The sequence below is a fragment of the Otolemur garnettii genome, unplaced genomic scaffold, assembly GCF_000181295.1.
Source record: "Otolemur garnettii isolate 467f Iridium unplaced genomic scaffold, OtoGar3 scaffold00030, whole genome shotgun sequence".
NCBI lineage: Eukaryota > Metazoa > Chordata > Mammalia > Primates > Galagidae > Otolemur > Otolemur garnettii.
In genome coordinates, this window is record NW_003852425.1 from 16,004,169 (window position 1) to 16,016,511 (window position 12,343).

Below are 12,343 nucleotides of genomic sequence, written 5' to 3' on the forward strand. Positions count from 1 at the left end.
GAGGTTGCTGTGAGCTGTGAGGCCACGGCACTCTACCCAGGGTAACAGAGTAAGACTCTGTCTCTAAAAAAAAAAAAAAAAAAAAAAAAAAAAAATTCATCAATCTTCTATAACATAAGTGGATACAATATTAAAGAGTTTGTTTTACATTTGAACTGTACAAATACATATTTTACACTAAACTTGCATCTTATAAATTTGATGACCATGAGCTTAAGTTCTCAGTTTCCACTATATGAAAAAGAAGCTCAGGGTTGGAGCTTTGAGAGCCTTGCTTATCTCATCTCCCAGGGAATGAGATATATTTGATCTAATATCAAAGAAGTGAAAATAGAGTTAGCTGAGGCCACTGTTATAATGCATGGTGTTGAGTATTACTCCAGTTTCAAAAGGAAAGGACTGAGGATATTTTCAACAAACAGCTTGGCTCATGAATATTATCAACTGACTTTAGAAAGTATGAATTTGCTAAAATATCCAGTCTTTAGTTTGAATATGATTTTCAGAAAAATATTTTTATCAAATCTTAAAGGTAACCATTTTTTCTTGGATAATATTCAGATGAATATCGCATAGGCTTAAAGATTGCTTTGAAAGAGGAAACTTAATAAAATAGTTTGAGCTATAAAAAAAACTGATGTAACTTTAATATTGCTTCTTTATAGTAAAAAAAAAATCATGTGCATATCTGTATACATACTGATATAGACATTTATATATAGAGAGGGTGGATTGCTATATTTTGGTTAAAATATTTCAACCTAAATTTATTTTTAAAATATGCATAAGGCATTGATTATAAGTTCAATATGATAGTCATACTATACTTTTTATCTGGAAAAAAAGCAGAAGACAGCCTTTTCTTTCTTAATCTGAAATATTTCTTCCTCTGGCACCCCTTGCTTCAATTATGATTAGATTATCTTCCCTGACAATTCATTAATTTACATTCAAAATATTTCTCATTTTTATTTCATGTTTTGCAAATTTTGACATGGAAATATTTTATATATTTTTTCAGTAATATGTACATATACGTATGTGCGTGTATGAATACACGTTTATATTTAAATAGATTAAATATGATCAAAATGAAGTGATGGAAGAAATAATTGAAGAATGTCATGTTAAGCAAGTATAGATTTGTATGATGTATGTTTAAACAGTTAACTAAATTTCTATAGGTTCATGGCTTCATTTTCTTTCCTCCTACAGACAGCTGCTTAAGAACGAGGAACAGTACGGGCTGCACCTCTTCAGCTTCTTCTCTTTCTAACTACTTGTACGTCTTCATCTTGGGACAACTGTTGCTGGGGACGGGCGGGACTCCTCTCTACACCCTGGGGACAGCCTTCATTGACGACTCTGTGCCCACACACAAGTCCTCTCTCTACATAGGTGAGTTTACAGCCTCAGCGTCCTTTTGCCTGATTACTTGTTTATTTTTGAAATAAAGCATAAAATAGGCTGTAAAAGAGTCAGTTGTAAAGTTGTCCTAAGTATTTCCATCAGATAAATGCAGCATTACTTGTAGTCACTTGCTTATTTCCCACTGTATAAAGTCAGTAATCTCGGTGGGAAGAGCCACCCAGGCAGAGTTCTGTCTAGATGGCCTGACTGCAGGGTGACGTCCACAGGAGCCAGGATGGAGCCCCGCTGCTCTGGGTGATTATTACGGGTTTTCATCCTCAAATTTTTTCTGCATAAATCCTTTATGTGTTTATGCTTGATTATTTATACATTCTGTACATTAATTTTTCTCCTAGTTTTTTAGTATTGAAAATACAGCTACAATATAAATTAAGATAGTCAGCAGGTAAATAAAAGTTCCTATAAGTTTTCAGATCACCTAGCATGAGCTTTTATTCAGAGACTTGAAATAACGCAGTGATTCCTGCCATGGATACAAACTTTGTTCAAGGTATAAATTACTGTTTCCTGTTCTTTTGGTCTTGAGAATGAGAATCTCAGCAGTTAACAAACACCTAGAAGGTGGAATTGACTGGGACGCTGGTGTTCACAGACGTTCCTTTCCTGGAGATGTCATTAGGATGATTGATGGCAGGCACACTGGGCTCTGCTCCTCCCTGAGTAAGGACCAAAACAAAGAGCAGGTAACTGCATGCTGCACGGAGCATCTAAGACGGAACACTCACTCAGCAAGGAAGTTAGAAGACACTCTGAGATGCAGAGAACTGGGCTGACAGTGGAGAGAAGTGACGCACTCAGCTGGCTGCTCAGAGCCAAGAGGACTCCCCAGGGCAGGAGGAAATATCAGCAGGTCATCCCCAGAAGTCCACTCCCACCACAGATGCCTGTGGTCATAGCCAGAGGAGATCACATCAACCCTCACAGGCCCTGGGCCCCAAAACTGCATCCTTCCAGAGAGGGAAGTCACCCTGGTCACTCCCACTCTCTGGGACCCATGCTACTTCAGCCAAGCACCATTTCAAGGTTGGAGCCACCACCAGGTAACATTCTGCTGGGAGTCCCCCACAGCCCTCACATCTCCACATCCCTGGGGTCCGGTGACACCTGCACATCCCTCACAAGGCTGAGGTTTCAGCACTGTCTCACCCAGAGGTGCAGCTATGTCTCAGGTGCTTGGGACCACGTAGCACCCTGCGTCCCATGGGACAGACCACTGGGCATATGGGAGAGCTGCCCTTCCAGCCAGGGGAGCCACAGCGCGCACTCCCACACCAGGGAGTTGCCTGCATGGGCCTGCTGCTGCTGACAGCCGCCACACACCCTCGAACCCCAGTGCTGTTTTGTGTCTGCATTGTTTCCCAGAGGCCAGAGGACCAGTGCACCTGGCCTGCCACCAGCTTCACTGGCAATGCACTGGCCTCTACTGCCAGCCTCTACAAACACACCCTTACCGGAGAATCGGCCTGTGGAAACCCACGGGCAGCACCATCACTGGCACCTGCACGTGCCACCCTGGCCCAGAGCTGGCTTGCATGGAGCTCACCTCCACCACCTCTGGCACACACACAGTGCTTGGAAAGCCTAGGACCTTCCCGCTTGGGACACGCTGCTGCCACCTTTCAAACTCACCTTCTATAGCAGTGGGGAAGCTGCATGCCCCCACAAACTGCCTGGGAGCCGGGGCTGGCAGCCCAGGAACCACCCATCACCACTAATGCCCAGATATGTCCCCAGGGGCCTGAGAACTGGCTCACCCTGGGTGTCCCTCCTAATCACTGCTCTGACACAGCCTCCTGAAACAGCTGTAGCTTGAGCCACCAGAGGACTCACAGACACTGCTGCTTTGATTGCAGTGGAAATACTCCTATGGAGACCACCCTGTAGTCCCACCTGGAACCAAAGCACAACCCATAGCCAGCCAGCTGTGTGGGTACATGGACAGGATAAGTCTCTCCCTGTGACAGCTACTTAGTAAAACTGGAAGGATGGCTGTTACTCGAGTTGCGCAGATAACAATGTAGCGACATAAGAACCATGAAAAAGCAAAAATTTATGACATCAAAAGGCTAGAAAAGAAGGATTTTGGATGTTCTATAAACATTTGAATAAAGGTGGACAATTATTATGTGCCAGCTAAAATTAAAGGAAAGAATAGTGAAATCATACCCAGCTGGCATCCCAAAATACTTAAAAGCTTAAAGGGAAAAACAATATCCACAGTAAAAAGATATGATTGGTGAAAACAACCGATAAATAATTTTGTTCTATAAAAATTCAAAAGCACATACGGCAAAGTTTTACATTTCTGACAGCTAGAAATAGGCTTTTTAATTCTGCTGCATGTCAAAACTGGGGGGAACAAGAATTTTAACCTAATGGTTTGTATCCCAGAAACAGACTTCTCAGAAGATCCAGGTTTTGAGGTCGGCTTCTAGAGGGCAAAACAAAGAACACTTGCTCAGTTGGCAGACCTGCGGAAGCTTTTGTTTTGTGTTGTTTTCTTCACGATGTTGTAAATAGTATAATCATTGTTCTCAGTAAAAGGAACAGTATGTGTACCACCCTGCCACCAGCTCACAGAACTTCTGTGTATTTATTACTCGTGGTTTTATTGTAATCACTGTGACACTCAAACAGCCTTTACATCAAGTCGTATATTTTGGGTTTTGTTGTCTTGACCATTGACTAAAGGATGCCGTTCAAATGGTGTATCTTTAGTGAAGATACGTGTAACTTGGTGTGTCTATTCACTTAGATTGTTCCATGATAAGACGTGTTTTGTTGTTGGCTGTTGTCAGCCTTGCAAGGCAAAGCTGCACACGTGACTGTGCTCAGGGTCTCTGCTCCTCTCCAGGGATCGGCTACTCCATGTCCATCTTGGGTCCTGCTATCGGCTACGTGCTGGGAGGACAACTGCTCACCTTGTACATTGATGTCGCTATGGGACACAGGCAAGGCAGTAACTATTTTTCCTTTATTTAATTGTATTTTATTTTAATAATGCTAATGTCATGGAAACAATTTTTTAACAGTACTTCCTTAGTATGGCATGAGGGATTTTTTACGACAAACAAAACCAAATACAAATGATTTTTATAAATGATCTTATTTTGGCCACCTTGCCCCAGGGATCGATGCCATGCCATCTCTTATGTAGTAGTGTACTTAATAATAAATAAGGATATTTTTATAGAGTCCCTTGATGAAATTTTTTAAAAACACATAGTAGGACTCTTATGTTTTCCAGAGATCTATTTGGGGGCAAAGAGCCTGAAGAGTCTCAGAAGTCTGTGATTCTCAGAGTAAGTTCCTCAGTAGCTCTGATAATGTCAGAGAGATCACAGTTATGTGACTTTATCTAACAAGGAAGAACGATAATAGTAATAGTTATTTATCCTGTAGTACATTCTCTACATCTGTTTTTGGTGTGTGTTAACTATTTCACAAACTATCTTATTTAATTCTTTCAATAAACCCATAAAGTAGTTTGATGTGCACTGACCACTAAATGGCCAAGACATGAGTATATTTTTTTGACTCCCAAATCCCCCCCTTCAGTACTAGTTACCTTTTCTTTTTCCTGAATAGAGAATTTAGTGGCCTTTGGTGAGGCCATATTTGCTCATTGTGCCACTGGGAAAAATACCACCCAATTCTTTGTATGGCCATGAGCAGAGACTAAGAAGATGTGGTCATGGGCATGTGACTGGTTAATCTTAGAGACTATAAACAGGTGTGTGGGAGAAGCTCTGGAAGAGAGAGAGAGAGAATTACACAAAATGACATTTCCATTTCAATAAAAAGTTACAGAAGTTGTAGGAGTGGTGTGTTTTCTGAAACGGCTTATTGATATTAAAATATGAAAATCATTATAAAAAATTGTTGATAAATCAGTCTAGGAATAATTTTACATTTTAGGAAATGCCACCACTGAAGCCCAACATACAAGCTTTTAACATAGATCAGTGTTTTCTGTGAGATGTATTTAATTTTTTTTAAATTTTATTTTATTAAGTCAAATATACATAGATCATGAATATACTCATGCATATGTGGGTACAATGTGCTGATTTTTTTCTATACAATCTAACGTGGTTACATTGAACCTGAGTAAAGTGTCTCAAGAATGGAGGAAAACGTATCCAATGTACTCAGTACTTCTATGAAACCAACTTATACTGACTCACAGTTTCTTATAAGAGATGTATTTAATTTAAAACACCGGAGGAGAAAATTCACCTAAACTTAAAGACTGGTCAGGAATTCTATGTATCCTTTCAAATACTTATCATACTAATATTTACTATTAAATATTTTACACTTTTATGTCACATTTGTCATTTTAAAATACTTTATAACCACTATTCTTACACCTCATTTATATCTGCTGCTGATTTTCTGATTTGTCACAGTGCTGCATTAACATTTTGGATATTATAATAACGTGGTACTATATTCATTCTAAGTATGTGATTATGATACCTGAGTTTTAATTAATAAAATAGAGTCACCTTTACCTCCTGTTTTTCTGTCTTGTAGCCCTGACGTCTCTGAGGATGATCCCCGGTGGCTGGGAGCTTGGTGGATTGGGTTTCTTTTATCTTGGATCTTCGCTTGGTCTTTGATAATACCTTTTTCTTGCTTTCCAAAACATATACCAGGTAAACATGCTTTCTTTAAATAGGAGGATTTTATTTTACTTCTAAGTGTTGTTTTCTATATGATTGATGAAAACCATAGCTCCTCCCTGTGTGTTTTATGCAAACTTTTGAATATCTATCTTTGTTTTAGGAAATATTGGGTAGCAATCTTAATATTCCTATATTTCCAATTAATAATTGATAAAACTGTGTGTGTATTTACCTCTTACCTTGCTTGATAATGTGTTTCCTTGGTTTCACTGGGAATCCAGCTTTATGGGATACAAGATGCACTACCTCCTTTTTTTTTCAGAGATAGGGTTTCTGTCATAGAGGACACTTGGAGTGCAGTGATGTGACTATAACTCACTATAATCTTGAACTTCTGGGCTCAGGTGATTCTCCTGCCTCAGCAGCTGGGATGACAGGCACACATCACCATCCCTGGCTAATTTTTAAAAAATTTTTGTAGAAATATCCCACAGTTAGTTGATCCATTCATGGGTTGATGGGTACTTAGGTTGTTTCTACAACTTGGCAATTATGGACTGAACAACAGTAAATATTTGGGTGCAGATACCTTTGGGGTAAAATGGTTTTTGTTCTTCTGGGTAGATACTTATACACCTTTAACATTTGCCTAGATGGCGTTAAAATACATTCTTTTTAGTAAAATATCACAAGAATGGAAAAATAAATATCTATTGTATTCCATACTAATAGGAAATCAATATATAAACAATTACATGCTCATAAGAATAATGAAACACAAATATAGTCTAGTATGGGGGTGGAAGGAAGCAGGAAGGGGGAGGGGGAGGACGATTGTCAGAAGAAGGGAGGGTGTGAGGCGGGATCTCACCTCATGTGCACACTGTGAGAATGTGTAACACGCCCCCTAGGTGGGGAGCTCTTTTACAAACGGAACTTTCCCCTGAAAGTGAGAACAGTGTAACCTAAAAATGTGTACCCTCATATTAATTTGATCTAAAAAACAAATTAAAAAAATAAAAAGTAAAATTTTTTGTAGAGCTGGGGTCTTGCTATGTTGCCCAGGCTGGTCATGAACTCCTGGCCTCAAATGATCCTCTTGCCTTGGCCTCCCAAAGTGCTGATATTACAGTCATGACCACTGTACCCAGCCCAACTATTAGGTTGTATTCAGGTCATCACTAATTTCAATATGCTTGGGCATTCATGTTAATTATTGATAGTTGAAAGTACAAGTGCTTATGTTTTTCACTTATTGCCAAAGTTGTGCTGTAGTGCACTCATTGTTTGCCATATTAAAATACCAGACATTCTTTCCAAAAAGAAAGGGCTAATAGAAATGAATATATTTTTTTCCCACCGAGATCTTGCTTCTGTGTAAGTGTGAAGTTGAATCCATATCTGTATTAAGTATTTATCTTTAAGTTGAAGGGCTTAGTTGTTTACTTTATTTGCAACAGGTTAGATGAGTACCTTTTTGAAATTAGCAAAAGAAAAGTCAGACTATAAGTAGGTGGACTTGATTTTGTTTTTTATTGGTTTTTCTGGGCCATTCAATTTATAATTTCACATATTGGCTGTTTTCTTAGATTTATTCGCAATACCACCATTAAAAATCAAAGGGACCTGGTAACAGATGGTAAAATTTCATCTGCTAAGCATGTTAGAAAGAGTAAAGGAAAAAGCCCTTAAATATAGAAAGAGAACCATTTGGAAGGAAGGCAAAATTTAAGAGCTTATAAATGAAAAGCACCATTATGAGATTAGAGTAGAATTGTCTCATTTTCAGGTTGAGACTGGTTGGCACTTCCTGAGTGGTAGTGAATACGAGGCCTTAGAACAGCCTGGTTACCTACGTATCTGCACAATTGTGTTGAAAGGAGAGGAACTGGCCTCTTCTGTTATGGAATTTATGTACTTGTGGAACTGCGTGTCAGTTAAAAAGTGAACATTTTATTGAAAATGAAGAATGCAGTGATAGAGAATGTGCATTTACTACCGTTTTTAGGTACAGCAAAAATTCAAGCTGGAAAAATTTCCCAAGCTCATCAGAATAAGAGTGTATCCTTGCATCATACAGACGAGAAATTTGGAAAAAGTATTAAAGATTTTCCGGCTGCACTGAAGGTAAAAATAAGACTTTTTTTCTCTCTGTGTCTCTGACACACACACATGCACAAGTCCCATGTGCATATATATTTGTGTATTTATTACATACACACATTAAAAACCCCACTTGCAATGTATACACACTCGTAATGAGACACTTACAAACCTTTTCCTAATACATTCTTGTTTGCTTATTTGCTGCAGTTCTAGCCCTTATAAACTATTCTGCAGATTTAGTTTTATTGTCCTTTAGGCAAATGAAAATTAGTCCAGAGAATGATTGAAAGACTGTGAAGTATCTCATTGGTGATATGAACGTCCAGTGGCTTCTCACGAGCACCACCGCCCATTATTCCATGTTTCCCTGAGGTGATGGACTGATCAGTGATTACTGAATTGTTAATATAGGTTTTAAAGTGACAAACTGACACTTTTCCTTTTTGAAAAAAGTAGTGGTCACTCTGGAAGACTGAGGTGGGTAGATCGCTTGAGCTCACAAGTTCAAGACCATCCTGAGCAAAAAAGTGGCACCCTGTCTCTACTAAAAATAGAAAAACAGAGGCAAGAGGATTGGTTGAGCCCAAGAGTTGAAGGTTGTTGTGAGCTATGATGCTACGGCACTCTACCTAGGGTGACAGCTTGAGAGTGTCTCAAAAGCCAAAAACAAACCAAAAAAATAAGTAGTGGTCCATGGTAACTTGGTTGGAAGCTAAGAAATGAGTGTTTTATTGTATTTGATTATACGCAGGAGAATGTTCTTTCTGGTCAGCATCATAAACTCTTTGTACATATGGGAGTTTCTGATTTTATTTTTACAAGACATGAAGTTATTGGTTTCTTCTTGCTTTTTTGGGGCTCTTGTCAAATGAAAGCCTTAAACTGTTTCCACTTGTCCACTCAGCCCACCTTTCACCTCTGCCCACATACAGGAACATTATTGTCTTTTGCTGAGATTGTTCTTAAGTTTTAATTCCAACTACTATTATTTTCCCTTATAGTAAGTTCGTTCTATTTGATATCTTTCCATTTATTTTATTTTATAAATGTCAGTTTATATTACTATCAAGAGTTGTTGCTCACCATTGTTTTTTTTAATCCTTGTGGCCTTCTGCTCGGATATCTCTCTTGTATTCAGGTCTCTATGGAGACAGGATTTTATTGCTGGTTTCCCTTGGATAGGAAACCACATAAAGATCCTCTAATATACCAATGATATTTCTGATGAGATCAGTACTTTTAGATTCTTCCCCTGTAATTCTTCCTGTGGTCTGTGGGTATTATTTACTCTATTCTATTTAAGTGTGTTGCATTTGAGAACTTTCATGGTAGCATTTTTCTGACAAGTGCGAGTGTTCTGTAAGTTTATTTTTCATGTATCTTTGATTTCAGGAAATTTACATAGTTATGCCTAAGTATGTCTTTTTACATTAAGTCTTCCTAGGAATCTATTATCTTTTCCAATCTGGAGACTTAATAATTTTCTTCTTCTACTTCTACCACTACTAAAAATACTGATACTATTACTACCAGTACTGATATCACTACTAGTACAACTTTCATTACTACTACTGCTACAACCATTACTACTAGTACTACTAGTACTACTACTATTACTACTAGTACCACTTTCATTAATACTAGTGCTACTATTGCTGTTACTATTGCTACTAGTACTACCATCACAACTATTAATATTAATAGTATTACCACTATTACCACCATCATTACTACAACTATTACCAATAGTACTATTTTCATCACTGCTAGTGCTACTATTACAATGCTAGCACTACTAGTACTACATCACTACTACTACTATTACTGCTAGTACTAGTAGCCCTACTTGCACCACTAATAAATACTACTATTACTATTACTACTAGTACTACTAGTGCTGCCATCACTACTACTACTAATACTATTACTGTTAGTACTACTAACATTACTGCTAGTGATACTATTACCACTACCATTGCTACTAGTGTTGCTAGTACTATCATCACCATGACTACTACTATTACTACTATTACCACTACTGTTACTACTAGCACTACTAGTACTACGTTACTACCGCTGTTAGTACTAGCACTATTAGTACTACTACTCCCACCACTAATAAATACTGCTATTACTAATATTGTTACTACTAGTACTACTAGTGCTACTAACACTACTACTATTAACACTACCACTTCTCTACTACTAATAAAATACTGGTATTACTACTACTATTACTGCTAGTGCTACCATCACTATTAACACTATTACTACTATTATTACTACTACTACTAATAAAATACTACTACTACTGCTTTAAACTGTGGCATGTCTTCATCCAGGTACTTCTCTCCTTTTGTCCCTCTTGTTATCCTTATGTTACTAGTTATCTGGCTTTGACTTCTGAATCCCTTTTCTCATCCATTTGTAACCTCTGCATGTGTGTTTTGCTTAGTTTTCTGAAACATTTTTTTGCATTTAATATTTCAGAACTATAATTTGGTTTTCATTTTGTGGTTAAATATGTTAAAACAATTAATCTCTATATTATCTGTAGGTAGGTAAGAGTCTGAGAGGTCTAAAAGTATAGACTCCTATTAAAGTTGCGTAAGCCTGTATCTGGCTAAGTTGCTGGTCCTTTAATCATCGAGCAATACTATGAGTTGGGTGCTTAGAAATCACTCTTATCTGTGCTGACATAGGTTCTTTGTTCACTGGACATAGGAACTCAAACAATGAAGTGATCAAATCAGGGGTAAATTTGTAGTGTGGATATCTACAGTAAGACTTGGGAAAGGACTTTTTCCCAAGAAGACTTTAACTGTCTCTCCATGATCCCTGGAATGTGAAAAAGTCATAAGTACTGTATTGAACAGTCATGTGTCAACCAAGAGGTGCTTCAGATATGCAGAGTTCCCATCATTTTTTATGTTTAAATCTATTAATTATTTATCATTATATTTTTGTTCTGGAGGGAAAGATGCCATTTTACAGATGATTACGTTGTATTTATTAAAACTTCTGCCATTTCATCATGCCACCATTCTCATCCTTCCCTTGTGATACAATCACATTCATTTAGTGCACTGTATTTTTTTTGTTTGTTTTAGAATTTGATGAAGAATACTGTCTTTGTATGTTTAGTTTTATCAAGTTCTTCAGAAGCATTAGTTACTACTGGATTTGCTACATTTTTACCAAAATTTATAGAAAATCAATTTGGGTTGACATCCAGCTTTGCAGCCACCCTTGGAGGTAAAATATTTTATTTGTTCTAATTTAATCTAATAATTTTACCTAGGTACATTATTTATTGCATAGTATATAAATTGGGATGCCGCACTCATTGAAATTTAAATTTAATACTGATTTTGGTAAAAGTTACTGATTTTCAGACATGAGGTCATCTAATGTATGAACTTGAGACAAAGGGCATATGTAAGGCTGAGAGAATATGTCTTACTGTTAACGTTCAGTACATTAATTTTAATAATTCCTCACTTAGTAGGATCATTAAGTCATTTATACATATGATTCTATGTCAGATGAATTCTTTATATGTGAAAGCCATCCTGGTGCTTTTTTTGATGTTTCCAAACGTATTATGAGCCGCTGAGCGTGTGCGTGTTCTCACTGCATCCTCCTTCTCATTAGGGGCTGTTTTAATTCCTGGAGCTGCTCTTGGGCAGATTTTAGGTGGTTTCTTCGTTTCAAAATTCAAACTGGCATGTAAAAATACAATGAAGTTTGCACTGTTCTCATCTGGAGTTGCATTTCTGCTGAGTTTTGTATTTATTTATGCCTACTGTGAAAATGAGCCATTTGCTGGTGTGTCAGAATCATATAACGGGTAAATATATTTCAATACTTTGGTATTAATATCAAAATAATTAATGATACATGCATTTCCCAAGTATATATGCTTTCTTTTTCTTGTATTGTTTCAGGTTCATTGAGGGTACAAAGAATTAGGTTATGCTGATTGCATTAGTTAGATGAATTCCCTCTTATAAATGTCTCCCATCCCCAAGAGGTGTGCCATACACCCTAACCCCTCGTGCCCCTTTCTCCTCCACTCTCCCCACTTGCTCATTGCCCTACCCCCCCATCTTGTATTAGATTATGTACAGCAGGGGTCCTCAAACTTTTTAAACAGGGGGCCACTTCACTGTCCC

The 12,343-nt window shown here is 37.7% G+C and overlaps 1 protein-coding gene across 1 annotated transcript in view; it reads left to right on the forward strand.

Annotated features, from left to right (window-relative positions):
• SLCO4C1 (solute carrier organic anion transporter family member 4C1) overlaps positions 1–12,343 on the forward strand; it is a 55,243-nt gene that overhangs the window by 26,245 nt on the left and 16,655 nt on the right. The window contains exons 3-8 of the mRNA XM_003788950.2: positions 1,216–1,398; positions 4,286–4,382; positions 5,971–6,092; positions 8,071–8,189; positions 11,279–11,423; positions 11,823–12,018. Coding sequence (XP_003788998.1) covers positions 1,216–1,398; positions 4,286–4,382; positions 5,971–6,092; positions 8,071–8,189; positions 11,279–11,423; positions 11,823–12,018 — 862 coding nt within the window. The remainder of the gene's footprint in view (positions 1–1,215; positions 1,399–4,285; positions 4,383–5,970; positions 6,093–8,070; positions 8,190–11,278; positions 11,424–11,822; positions 12,019–12,343) is intronic.